Source organism: Scyliorhinus torazame, chromosome 24 (genome assembly GCF_047496885.1).
Source record: "Scyliorhinus torazame isolate Kashiwa2021f chromosome 24, sScyTor2.1, whole genome shotgun sequence".
NCBI classification, from domain to species: Eukaryota; Metazoa; Chordata; class Chondrichthyes; order Carcharhiniformes; family Scyliorhinidae; genus Scyliorhinus; species Scyliorhinus torazame.
Genome location: NC_092730.1, coordinates 26,261,339 through 26,275,107, shown reverse-complemented (window position 1 = coordinate 26,275,107; position 13,769 = coordinate 26,261,339). Strand labels below are relative to the sequence as shown.

The following is a 13,769-nucleotide window of genomic DNA, read 5'->3' as shown; positions in this document are numbered from 1 at the left end:
TGGGTGTGTGAGGGGGATGGGACACTGGGCGGGCGAATGGGGAGGGGTGTGTGAGGGGGATGGGACACTGGGGGGGGTGAATGGGGAGGTGGGTGTGTGAGGGGGATGGGACACTGGGCGGGCGAATGGGGAGGGGTGTGTGAGGGGGATGGGACACTGGGGGGGGGGGTGAGAATGGGGAATAAGCGGGATGTCTGAGGCGCGGTAAACCATCAATCTCTGAAAATTAGCAGCTCGGTGTGAAAACATTAAAATTCCTGGAACTGGACTAGTTAGTTCCTTGCAAACGTTATTGAACAGCGCTCCCAACCCTGAATCACATCTGTCGGAATATCGGGGCGGGATTATGTTCACGGTGAGTGGAACCATGAAAACGGTGATGTTCAGAATGTCAGGGTTGGCGGCGAGCGGAGATCTCAGGGTCGCGAGCAGGTCGAAGGGGACTACGCTGAGTTAGGGTGGGATCGGAGGATGCAGGACGTCCCCCAAATATCGAACAAAAATTGCCGCCACTCAGATGATTTGAATAGTCAAGCCGATTTTAAACACCACGGTTCATTAAATCGCCAAAAATGAGAATCCCTCACCTGATTAGAAACCGGAGGATTCCTCCCGCCGGTGCCTGGGGCGATTGGGAATTCAGTTTCTGCTGTAAGGTGGGCTGCTCCTTCGCACCTTCCCTGCTGCGGGCCACACTCTTCGGCTTGCCTGATGAGAGAGGAGAGCAGTGTCAGGATAACGTGCTCGTGCCCACGGGTGTAATTTTAATCCTCCTCCCCTCCCGCTTGTACCGACGCTCCGGCCAGGAAAACCCCCGCGGTCAGGGGATGCCGATGGTTTTCCAACGCTACCTCCGGGTTGGAGTGTGGCGGGACGCCGGTTCCCCCCACCCCACGCACCCCTTTTGACGTGGGTTTGTGGCTTGGCAGGGGATCAAGGGTTACTGACCCTCACTTACATCTCCCATCGACCCCACATTTACCGCTCGGTGGGCTGATGTGTAATTTATGGCAACACTCAGCAGTTTAGAAAGAGGGGTCCTACTTCACAGAATGTTTCTGTGGCCGACGGAGGCCGTTTGGCCTGTGCAGTTTTCCCCAAGTTTGCACAGAGCACCGGATCGGGTGAGGAAACCGGCGACACAGGCGCCTTTTCTTGCCCGATTTAACAGCACTTAGTGCAATTACAGAGGCCTGGCGAGGATCAGGCAGACAGCTGGAGCCTAGACACACTGGCAAAGCTGGGATTCTGAGCGTCCTCCGATGTCAACGTTAAATCTAACGCGCTCGGACGCCCTCTCGAATACCTCGATTGAGCCTGCCTCCACCACACTCCCAGGCAGCTCAGCACAGGCCTCCACCACACTCCCAGGCAGCTCAGCACAGGCCTCCACCACACTCCCAGGCAGCTCAGCACAGGCCTCCACCACACTCCCAGGCAGCTCAGCACAGGCCTCCACCACACGCACAGGCCTCCACCACACTCCCAGGCAGCTCAGCACAGGCCTCCACCACACGCACAGGCCTCCACCACACTCCCAGGCAGCTCAGCACAGGCCTCCACCACACTCCCAGGCAGCTCAGCACAGGCCTCCACCACATGCACAGGCCTCCACCACACTCCCAGGCAGCTCAGCACAGGCCTCCACCACACTCCCAGGCAGCTCAGCACAGGCCTCCACCACACTCCCAGGCAGCTCAGCACAGGCCTCCACCACATGCACAGGCCTCCACCACACTCCCAGGCAGCTCAGCACAGGCCTCCACCACACGCACAGGCCTCCACCACACTCCCAGGCAGCTCAGCACAGGCCTCCACCACACGCACAGGCCTCCACCACACTCCCAGGCAGCTCAGCACAGGCCTCCGCCACACTCCCAGGCAGCTCAGCACAGGCTCCCACCACTGGCTGTGTGGAAACGCTCGCTCCCCATGGATATGGGAACCGTGATCCCCCCCAACCCCTGCACAGAGATCGGGGACCCACACCCCCAAGCATTGGGGCAGCAACCTCCTCCCTCACAGGCATCTGGGTTCCCCCCCCCTCCTCTCCCCCAGCCTTGAGGCATCGAGGCTCTCCCCTCTCCCTCCCAATGTGAATCCACCCCACCCCCAGGGTGCCAAGGGGCATTGCCGGGGGGGGGTGCAATGCCCAGCCTTGTCCCTCAGCCCCCAGGGTCAAAGACATCTGCACGCCCTTTGCGTGGGCATCACGGCTGTTTGAAAACCAGTTGTGAATCGCACCAGTTTACGTCATACCACGGGGGCGGCGGGGACGGGGGAGGAGATACCTCGTGAGTGGACGCTACGGCGTCAAGCCCATTAATTAAGCTCTCGCCGCGGGTGAACCTGTTAATGTCAGCAAGGAGGTTGGGAAGGTCTCAAATTGAGATCTCGCGGGCGCAGATCCCGTTTGTGATTTCGCAGCCACCACGGGATTTGCGCCTGTGGCTAACGGGGTTGCTGGATTGCTGCCATTGTGTCAGCACCAGCCGGCCAAACGAGCAACGTGACTCAGCCTCGTCCCCTTGCCTTGTCCTCTGCACATTGTTTCTGTTCAATCGCCTGGCGCCCTCTCGAACGCCTCGATTGAACCTGCTCCCACCACTCACTGCGGGGAAACGCTTTCTCACACATTGCATTTTGCTTCTTTTGAAAATCACTTTAAATCTGCGTCCCTCTCGTTCTCGATCCTTTTACAAGGGAGAACTGTTGCTCCTCATCTACTCTGTCCAGACCCGTCATGATTTTAAACATCTCTATCAAATCTCCTCAGACCGCTTCCCTCCGAGGGGAACAGTCCCGACCCTCTCCAATCTATCCTCCCAACTGAAGCTTCTCATCTCCCGGGACCGTTCTTGTGAACCTCCTCCGCGGTCTCTCCACCGCGGACACATCCTTCCCACAGTGTGTTGTCCAGAACTGTGCCCAATACTCCAGCTGAGGGGTGCCTTGCACAGGTTTCAAAACGAGGAATGTCAAACATCACTCGATATGTTGTGCCGTCTTTTTTTTTAAGATAGTTGTTGAAACTACAAACTCGTCTTTCTTGGATGCGAAACATACTAGACGTCGAGTATCCGTTATCTGTAAATCCGAAAACCGCACTCTTTTTAAACCTCGTCAACCTTGGGCACGATTTTCGTGGTGAATATGTCAAAAAGAAACCCAAAACGTTCTCTGCATTTATTATCCCGTGATGCATAGTACCACAGAATGCCTTGTGCAGAAGGAGGTCTGCACCGACCCTCTTGAAAGAGCACCCTGCCACGGGTCAGGCCCGCACCCTATTCCCGTAACCCCACCTAACCTTTTGGACACTAAGGGGCAATTTAGCACGGCCAATCCACCTAACCTGCACGTCTTTGGACTGTGGGAGGAAACCGGAGCACCCGGAGGAAACGCACAAACTCCGCACAGTGACCCGAGCCGGGAATCGAGCCTGGCGCTGTGAGGCAGCGGTGCTAACCACTGTGCCACCCCTTCCTCAGAACATCTTGCTTTTCTATCCATTTGGCTTTTGGCTATTGCGATGTAAGTTTATGCGTGTGATCCGAAACTGAAATAATCCAAAATCCCAAATGAAACCACCGCGAGGCTTTCCGTCGAACCATAGAATTTACGGATTCGTTCAGATAACGGATACTCGAGCTGTAAACTGGAATTAACGAATGTAATGCAGGAATGTTTTTGCACATCTGTGAAATAATCCTGAGTCCTGGGTGGGATTCTCCGAGCCCCCCGCACCAAAATCGCGATCGGCGCGGGGGCAGAGAATGGGCGTTGACGCCGAAATCCGGCGCGATGTCGGTTTTCCCGGAGAATCGCCCTGAATCACGCGTGCGGTCCATGCGGCGCGGGGTAGGGGGCCATTGACAGAGACCACCGCAAGTATAACTGGCCGAGTTCCCAACGGCGTGGGACACTCGTGGTCTCACCCGTCGGGAACAAGGCGTGGCGGCTGCGGGCTCAGTCCACGGTGACGCTGTGAGTCAGCCATGTCCCACTGCGGGAAGCCCTGCTAGGCCCCCTGATAATTGGGGAATAGCTTTGAACTTTCTTAAAGAAAATCCAGAGTGAAACGCCCGCGTTTTGATGCTGGCGTGGGAGCATAGCCCCATTATTGGAGAATCCCGCCCCTGTTGTTTTAATGGGAGAGTTAACACAATGCAATCGTCCTGATCTAGGGCGGGTGTACTAACCTGAACCCAATGAGCGGGGCTGCTTAGCGAGCGGACTGTCTGCTTGGGGAGACTTCTTTGTTCGTTTCTAGATTAAGAATGAAACATTTTCAAGTCAGTGTGCAGTCACACAGCACTGGAGGGACCAGAAAACCCAGACGTGGGCTGAACACATTGCTGATGCCCCGCGGAGGTTCGAGAGTGGCTGATGGCGAAGGCATTGGGGGAATGGTACGGCTAACCCAAACTGGCTCACGGTTATCGGCTCCCTGAGCGACTGAGACACCAAGAGGTCTAACGGGGGCTGGGACTCCAGTTCCAAACAAATCCATCTTCCCCCGCCCTCCCCCATCCTCCTCTAGCGCAATCCTTCCACTCTCCTCCCCGACTTGATCCCCTGCTCAGTTAACCTTCATTCCCGCCATTGCCCAGGTTTGAGATGCTGTTGAACAAGCTTTTACCCTCCCCTCTGTGCCTCCCCTAAGAGCTGGAATTCTCCAGCCAGTGGGATCCACTCTTAGACCAAAAGACCACAGGACATAGAACATTACAGCGCAGTACAGGCCCTTCGGCCCTCGATGTTGCGCCGACCTGTGAAACCACTCTAAAGCCCATCTACACTATTCCCTTATCGTCCATATGTCTATCCAATGGCCATTTGAATGTCCTTAGTGTTGGCGAGTCCACTACTGTTGCAGGCAGGGCATTCCACGCCCTTACTACTCTCTGAGTAAAGAACCTACCTCTGACATCTGTCTTATATCTATCTCCCCTCAATTTAAAGCTATGTCCCCTCGTGCTAGACATCACCATCCGAGGAAAAAGGCTCTCACTGTCCACCCTATCCAATCCTCTGATCATCTTGTGTGCCTCAATTAAGTCACCTCTTAACCTTCTTCTCTCTAACGAAAACAGCCTCAATTCCCTCAGCCTTTCCTCATAAGATCTTCCCTCCATACCAGGCAACATTCTGGTAAATCTCCTCTGCACCCTTTCCAATGCTTCCACATCCTTCCTATAATACGGCGACCAGAATTGCACGCAATACTCCAAATGCGGCCGCACCAGAGTGTTGTATAGCTGCAACATGACCTCATGGCTCCTAAACTCAATCCCTCTACCAATAAAAGCTAACACACCGTACGCCTTCGTAACAACCCTCTCAACCTGGGTGGCAACTTTCAGGGATCTATGTACATGGACACTGAGATCTCTCTGCTCATCCACACTGCCAAGAATCTTACCATTAGCCCAGTACTCAGTTTTCCTATTATTCCTTCCAAAATGAATCACTTTACACTTTTCTGCATTAAACTCCATTTGCCACCTCTCAGCCCAGCGCTGCAGCTTATCTATGTCCCTCTGTAACTTGTAACATCCTTCCGCACTGTCCACAACTCCACCGACTTTAGTGTCATCTGCAAATTTACTCACCCATCCTTCTACGCCCTCCTCTTGCGGTGGTCATTTATAAAAATGACAAACAGCAGTGGCCCCAAAACAGATCCTTGTGGTACACCACTAGTAACTGGACTCTAGTCTGAACACTTCCCACCACCCTTTGTCTTCTTCCAGCTAGCCAATTTCTGATCCAAACTGCTAAATCACCCTGAATCCCATGTCCGTATTTTCTGCAGTAGCCTACCATGGGGAACCTTCAAAGGCTAATGGACTTGAGGTTGTTTTCGTTGGAGAGAAGAAGGTTAAGAGGAGACTTAATAGAGGCATACAAAATGATCAGGGGGTTGGATAGGGTGGACAGTGAGAGCCTTCTCCCGCGGATGGAAATGGCTGGCACGAGGGGACATAGCTTTAAACTGAGTGGTAATAGATATAGGACAGAGGTCAGAGGTAGGTTCTTTACGCAAAGAGTAGTGAGGCCGTGGAATGCCCTGCCTGCTACAGTAGTGAACTCGCCAACATTGAGGGCATTTAAAAGTTTATTGGATAAACATATGGATGATAATGGCACAGTGTAGGTTAGATGGCTTTTGTTTCGGTGCAACATCGTGGGCCGAAGGGCCTGTACTGCGCTGTATTGTTCTATGTTCTATATACACCACATCAACTGCTTTACCCTCATCCACCTGTTTGGTCACCTTCTCAAAGAACTCCATAAGGTAAATTATGAGGGGCATAGACAGAGTGGATAGTCAGAGGCTTTTCCCCAGGGTAGAGGGGTCAATTACTAGGGGGCATAGGTTTAAGGTGAGAGGGGCAAGGTTTAGAGTAGATGTACGAGGCAAGTTTTTTACGCAGAGGGTAGTGGGTGCCTGGAACTCGCTACCGGAGGAGGTAGTGGAAGCAGGGACGATAGGGACATTTAAGGGGCATCTTGACAAATATATGAATAGGATGGGAATAGAAGGATACGGACCCAGGAAGTGTAGAAGATTGTAGTTTAGTCGGGCAGTATGGTCGGCGCGGGCTTGGAGGGCCGAAGGGCCTGTTCCTGTGCTGTACATTTCTTTGTTCTTTGTTTGTGAGGCACGACCTACCCTTCACAAAACCGTGTTGACTATCTCTAATCAAATTATTCCTTTCCAGATGATTATACATCCTATCTCTTATAAACCTTTCCAAGATTTTGCCCACAACAGAAGGAAGGCTCACTGGTCTATAGTTACCGGGGTTATCTCTACTCCCCTTCTTGAACAAGGGGACAACATTTGCTATCGTCCCGTCTTCTGGCACTATTCCTGTAGACAAAGATGACTTAAAGATCAAGGCCAAAGGCTCAGCAATCTCCTCCCGAGCTTCCCAGAGAATCCTAGGATAAATCCCATCCGGCCCAGGTGACTTATCTATTTTCACACTTTCCAGAATTGCTAACACCTCCTCCTTATGAACCTCAAGCCCTTCTAGTCCAGTAGCCTGAATCTCAGTATTCTCCTCGACAACATTGTCTTTTTCCTGTGTGAATACTGACGAAAAATATTCATTTAGCACCTCGCCTATCTCCTCGGACTCCAAGCACAACTTCCCACTACTGTCCTTGACTGGCCCTACTCTTACCCTAGTCATTCTTTTATTCCTGACATATCTATAGAAAGCTTTAGGGTTATCCTTGATCCTACCTGCCAAAGACTTCTCATGTACCCTCCTGGCTCTTCTTAGCTCTCTCTTTAGGTCCTTCCTAGCTAACTTGTAACTCTCAAGCGCCCTAACTGAACCTTCATGTCTCATCTTTACATAAGTCTCCTGCTTCCTCTTGACAAGTGTTTTGACTGCTTTAGTAAACCACGGTTCCCTCACTCGACCACTTCCTCCCTGCCTGACAGGTACATACTTATCAAGGACACGCAGTAGCTGTTCCTTGAACAAGCTCCACATTTCCATTGTGCCTATCCCCTGCAGTTTTCCTCTCCATCTGATGTATCCTAAGTCTTGCCTCATCGCATCATAATTGCCTTTCCCCAGATATAACTCTTGCCCTGCGGTATATACCTATCCCTTTCTATCACTAAAGTAAACGTAATCGAATTGTGGTCACTATCACCAAAGTGCTCACCTACCTCCAAATCTAACACCTGTCCTGGTTCATTACCCAGTACCAAATCCAATATGGCCTCGCCTCTCGTTGGCCTATCTACATACTGTGTCAGGAAACCCTCCTGCACACATTGGACAAAAACAGACCCATCTAAAGTACTCGAACTATAGCATTTCCAGTCAATATTTGGAAAGTTAAAGTCCCCCATAACAACTACCCTGTTGCTTTCGCTCCTATCCAGAATAATCTTTGCAATCCTCTCTACATCTCTGGATCTTTTCGGAGGCCTATAGAAAACCCCTAACAGGGTGACCTCTCCTTTCCTGTTTCTAACCTCAGCCCATACTACTTCAGTAGACGAGTCCTCATCAAACATCCTTTCTGCCACCGTAATACTGTCCTTGACTAACAATGCCACCCCTCCCCCTCTTTTACCACCTTCCCTGAGCTTACTGAAATATCTAAACCCCGGCACCTGCAACAACCATTCCTGTCCCTGCTCTATCCATGTCTCCGAAATGGCCACAACACCGAAGTCCCAGGTACCAACCCATGCCGCAAGTTCACCCACCTTATTCCGGATGCTCCTGGCATTGAAGAAGACACACTTTAAACCACCTTCCTGCCTGCCGGTACACTCCTGCAACTTTGACCTTACTCATGACCTCACTACTCTCAACCTCCTGTATACTGGAGCTACAATTCAGGTTCCCAAGCCCCTGCTGAACAAAGGAGCAGAATTAGGCCACTCGGCCTATCGAGTCTGCTCCGCCATTCAATCATGGCTGATATTTTCTCATCCCCATTCTCCTGCCTTCTCCCCATAAACCCTGATCCCCTTATTAATCAAGAACCTATCTATCTCTGTCTTAAAGACGCTCAGTGATTTGGCCTCCACAGCCTTCTGCGGCAAAGAGTTCCACAGATTCACCAACCCTCTGGCTGAAGAAATTCCTCCTCATCTCTGTTTTTAAGGATCGTCCCTTCAGTCTGAGGCTGTGTCCTCTGGTTCTAGTTTTTCCGACAAGTGGAAACATCCTCTCCACGTCCACCCTATCCAGGCCTCGCAGTAACCTGTAAGTTTCAATAAGATCTGCCGCCCCCCCCCTCATCCTTCTAAGCTCCCTCATCCATCCCAACCAGCACAGACCCAGAGTCCTCGATCTTTCCTCGTACGCCAAGCTCTTCATTCCAGGGATCATTCTTGCCACCTGTAGATGGCTGGTGGTGCTCCCTCCAACCAGCAGGTGGCGCGGGGTGGTTTCAATGGGAAATCTGGTTACAACGGGGATGTAGACTGGCATAATAAAGGGCAAAGTGTTTCTAGACTGCGTTCCGAGTGAAGAGGAGATAAAATCCCATTTGGTGCAAAATACTTTTAAAACGGTTCCAACTCTGGCGGAGGGCGGGGATTGCGAGGGTGGGCGATCTGTTCCTGGAAGGGAGCTTCCCGAGCATGAGGGTGTTGGAGGAGGAGTTTGGGCTGGCGAGAGGGAATGATTTCAGTTACTTGCAGGTGCGGGATTTCGTACGCAGACTGGTGCCGTCCTTCCCACGCCTCCCACCAAGGGGGATCCAGGACAGGGTAGTTTCCAGAGGAGAGGTGGGAGAGGGGAGAGTCTCCGACATTTATAAAGAACTAATGGGAGCAGAGGAGGCACAGACCGAAGAGCTGAAGCTTAAGTGGGAGGAGGAGACAGAGGACGGCATATGGGCAGACGCTTTGAGGAGGGTAAACACGACCTCAACGTGCGCCAGGCTCAGCCTGATCCAGTTCAAGGTCGTACATCGGGGCTCACATGACGGTGGCCCGAATGAGCAAATTCTTTGGGCTGGAGGACAAATGTGCTAGATGTGCACAGCGAACCATGTGCACATGTTCTGGGCGAGCCCTAAACTCAGGGCGTACTGGCAGGGATTCGCGGCCGTCATGTCCCGGGTATTGAAAACCAGGGTAGCAATGAGTCCTGAGTTGGCAATTCTTGGGGTTTCGGAGGACCCGGGAGTCCAGGAGGAGAGAGAGAGAGAGAGGCCGACGTCTTGGTCTTTGCTCCCCCGGTAGCCCGGCGACGGATACTGTTGGCACGGAGGGACTCAAAGCCCCCGAAGTCTGAAGTTCGGCTTTCGGACATGGCGAGCTTTCTCGGGCTGGAGAAAATTAGGTTCGCCTGGAGAGGGTTCGCCTGTCGGGGTTCGCCCGAGGGTGGCAGCTGTTCGTTGACTTCTTCGCGGAGAATTAATCGTCAGCGGAGGGGCGGGGGGTGGGGGGGGGGGGGGGTGGTAGGGTAGCATAGAGTAGGGGGTTGCTTTGGCAGGTTCTTGCAAGAGAGGAGCCGATGCTTGCATGTGTCTGATTTGCTATTTGCACACTACGGTATAATGTCGCTGTTTTATATGCCAAAAATACCTCAATAAAATTGTTTATTAAAAAAAAAACTTTTAAAACGGGGCAGCCAAATATTATTTTCAGATTCGTCAGCCCAGTTGAATAAGGCAGAGAGTTGCAGTTCAGGAAGATCTAACTTAAAACTGATTTTTGTGAAGTATTTCGTTCACTCGGCTCGTTCAGAACCCGGGGTGGTACACCTCGCAAAGTGGCGATGCACGGACCAGTGGGTTGGCTGAACGGGTCAGCCGGACGGGACGGGCTCTTTCGCATCCTTACCATCCTCTTCTTCTGGCTCACCGTCCCGCAATCGGCCAGGTTTTCTTGATTGTCGGCCTTCGTCGGGGCATTTTTACTCCTTTGAAAATAAACCACATGGGGGGGCTTTGTTAGTCTCGCTCGCTCTCTCGACCTGCGACGATACGGCGTGGCGGGACTGCTTGCGACACAGGCGGGACGCTGGCCCACCCATCATTGTCTGGGCGATTCATTGGTTGCCTTCCCCCCGCCACCCATGTGCTGAGTGCCTCACTAAGATAGTGCTAGGGCTGGGTCCACAGGTTAGCTGGTGAAGTACGAACCACAGCCAGAAGGAAATAGTTATTATTGTACAGAATAATAAAACAGAGTTGTACCATCTACAACCGTGTTGGTTCGTTTGTGTATCACAACACCCAACACGACAGTGACTGACCCCTCCATCCTGGGAATGTGTGCCTGCCCATCCACTCTATCCTGGTAAACCTCCTCTGCACCCTCTCCAAAGCCTCCACATCCTTCTGGTAGTGTGGCGACCAGAATTGTGCGCAATATTCCAAGTGCGGCCTTACCAAGGTTCTGTACAACTGCAGCGTGACTCGCCAGTTTTTACACTTGATGCCCCGTCCAATGAAAGCAAGCATTCCGTCTGACCGAGGGGTCAGTCACTGCCGTGTTGGGTGTTCCGATACACAAACGAACCAACACGGTTGTAGATGGTACAACTCTGTTTTATTATTCTGTACAATAATAACTATTTCCTTCTGGCTGTGGTTCGTACTTCACCAGCTAACCTGTGGACCCAGCCCTAGCACTATCTTAGTGAGGCACTCAGCACATGGTGTATGTCTGAGTGGCGCGCTGTGAGCTCTGTGCTCTGAGCTATCTCCTGGTAGAATGAGCGGGAACTGCGGTGTTCCCTGTTTTATAGTGCGTGTGCTCTCACTGGTGATTGGCTGTGATGTTGTGTGTGTGTTGATTGGTCCGACTACCTGTCCATCAGTGTGTGTGTGATTGCACCATGATATGTTAATGTGGATATCATGACAGTCACCAGGGTCATATGTTTAAGGTCCGTGGGGCAAAGTTTAGAGGAGATATGCGTGGTAGATTTTTTACACAGAGGGTGGTGAGTGCCTGGAACGCGTTACCAAGGGGACGTTGTGGAAGCAGATACATTAACGGTGTTCAAAAGGCATCTTGACAAACACATGGATACAGTACAAGGAAGTGCTGAGGGATTTGGCCAAGGTTGGTACCATGACCGGTACAGGCTTGGAGGACCGAAGGGCCTGTTCCTGTGCTGTGTTGTTCTTTGTTTGTTCTTAAAGGTTTTAGTCATGAAGTCCAATGGAGTCCACAGAGAGTGAAGTCAAACGATACTTACAACGCCCGGTAGATCCCAACCGGGTTACCCTCGCTGAGGTTGGTGCCTGGCCTTTTATACGTTAGTTAATAGAGATCCCAGCCCCAGGGCGGGGAAGCTTGCACTCTGCAAGGACCACGGTGGGGGCGAGACAATCATTCTCAGCCCGTGGGGGAGAGCGCAGTGACGCAAACCTGAACAATCTGACGAGAACAACCCCCAGACGAGAGCTCGGGGTGCCTGCAACCTGAGTCTGGGGAGACAGTGACCCTTTGGCGAGGCGGCGGTGTAGTTGTACTGTCGCTGGACTAGTAACCCAGAGACCCAAGGCAAGATCTTGGGGGGGGGGGGGGGGGGTAAATGAGCCAACGACACCTCGGTCGAGGACACTCCCCTGAGGAACTCCTGCATGTTGTGTTTGGTGCTCGATGTCCAGCGAGGAATCCACCAAATGACTTGTGTCTTGTCCAAACCCCGGGGTCTTTATTCAATCACACGTGGTAAGATAGCGATCTCTTATCATGGTGTTTCTTTGTACTCCCCTGGGTCTACCCTTATGCACGGCTGTCCTCATGTACGTCTTATGTCTACTGTTCTGGGCCAGGGTTTAGAAAATTCCAAAGTGTATCATGGAGTTCACCTGACCTACAACTTTTTATAGATTTTGGTTATGAGGAGCACAGGGCCTGGCTTTAAGGTGGTATTCAACAGAGGACTTAAGCTGTTTCAATCAAAAACAAAGTTTATTCTATGAATCTAGTTAACTTTTCATAGAAGTTACAGTGCAGAAGGAGGCCATTCAGCCCATCGAGTCTGCACCGGCCCTTGGAAAGAGCACCCTACCCAAGGTCCACACCTCCACCTTATCCCCATAACCCAGTAAACCCACCCAACACCATGGGCAATTTTGGACACTATGGGCAATTTAGCATGGCCAATCCACCTAACCCGCACATCTTTGGACTGTGGGAGGAAACCGGAGCACCCGGAGGAAACCCATGCACACAAGGCGAGAATGTGCAGACTCTGCATTTTTAACATTTTTATAAACACACACAGTGAGCATTTTTGTCAACTACCAATATAAATACCCCACACCGCTACAGTACTCTATATGTATAACCCTTAATAAATTTCCCCCTTTAACTGTTCCAATTTAATAACAAGCTGCCATAAACCAGAAACCCTTTTTCAAAGGCGTGGCCCAGTACACAGCACTCAGACCTGGTATAGATGCTCCTGTGTCCTTTCCAAAACAGCAGGTTTTCTTTTCACGTTATCAAGCCGTCTGGAAACAGCCTTTTAAAATGCAGAAAGAGGGCAAAAAAAACCTTCTCTCAAACTGTGCTGTACAAACCAGTTCAAACTCAGAGCCACAGCCCAGCTCCACCCACACAATGGCATCACTGAAGCCATGTGATAAGACAAAAACATTTCTTAAAGGGACGCTCCCATGACACGACTGTCCAATCACCGGGTGTGCTCTCACTTATGTCTGAGTGCCTTGAAAATGACCCGTCGGGCAGCACGGTGGCGCAGTGGTTAGCACTGCTGCCTCACGGCGCCGAGGTCCCAGGTTCGATCCCGGCTCTGGGTCAATGTCCGTGTGGGGTTTGCACATTCTCCCCGTGTCTGCGTGGGTTTCGCCCCCACAACCCAAAGATGTGCAGGGTAGGTGGATTGGCCACGCTAAATTGTCTCTTACTTGGAAAAAATGAATTGGGTACGCTAAATTTATTTTTTAAAAAGTGACCCCTGTCTGGAGACTGCATGGTGGGTGTGTAGCGTCACCTTCTGGTTGGAGGTCATGCCACCAACTATCTACAACAGTGCTTACAGGCATATCACCACCCTGCAGTGATGAGATTATTCAACAACCACAATCATCTTCCTTTAGGCGAGGTAAGATGCCCAACCAGTCTCGAGGATTCCCACTGACTCCACTTTTGCTAGGGTGCCTTGATCGACCAAATGCTGCTCTGATGGAAGGGCAGTCACTCTCGCCTCACTCTTGAATACAGCTCTTCTGTCCACGCTTGGGCCAAGGCTGCAATGGGGTGTGGGGCAGGTGATAGGGTTAGCATG

At 51.7% G+C, this 13,769-nt stretch overlaps 1 protein-coding gene across 1 annotated transcript in view; it reads right to left on the bottom strand.

Moving 5' to 3' along the window:
* LOC140399980 (uncharacterized) overlaps positions 1 to 13,769 on the bottom strand; it is a 183,638-nt gene that overhangs the window by 74,877 nt on the left and 94,992 nt on the right. Inside the window, exons 8-10 of the mRNA XM_072489481.1 lie at positions 10,340 to 10,418; positions 4,203 to 4,269; positions 588 to 708 (exon numbers count right to left, since the gene is read on the bottom strand). Of these exons, the coding sequence (XP_072345582.1) occupies positions 588 to 708; positions 4,203 to 4,269; positions 10,340 to 10,418 (267 nt within the window). The remainder of the gene's footprint in view (positions 1 to 587; positions 709 to 4,202; positions 4,270 to 10,339; positions 10,419 to 13,769) is intronic.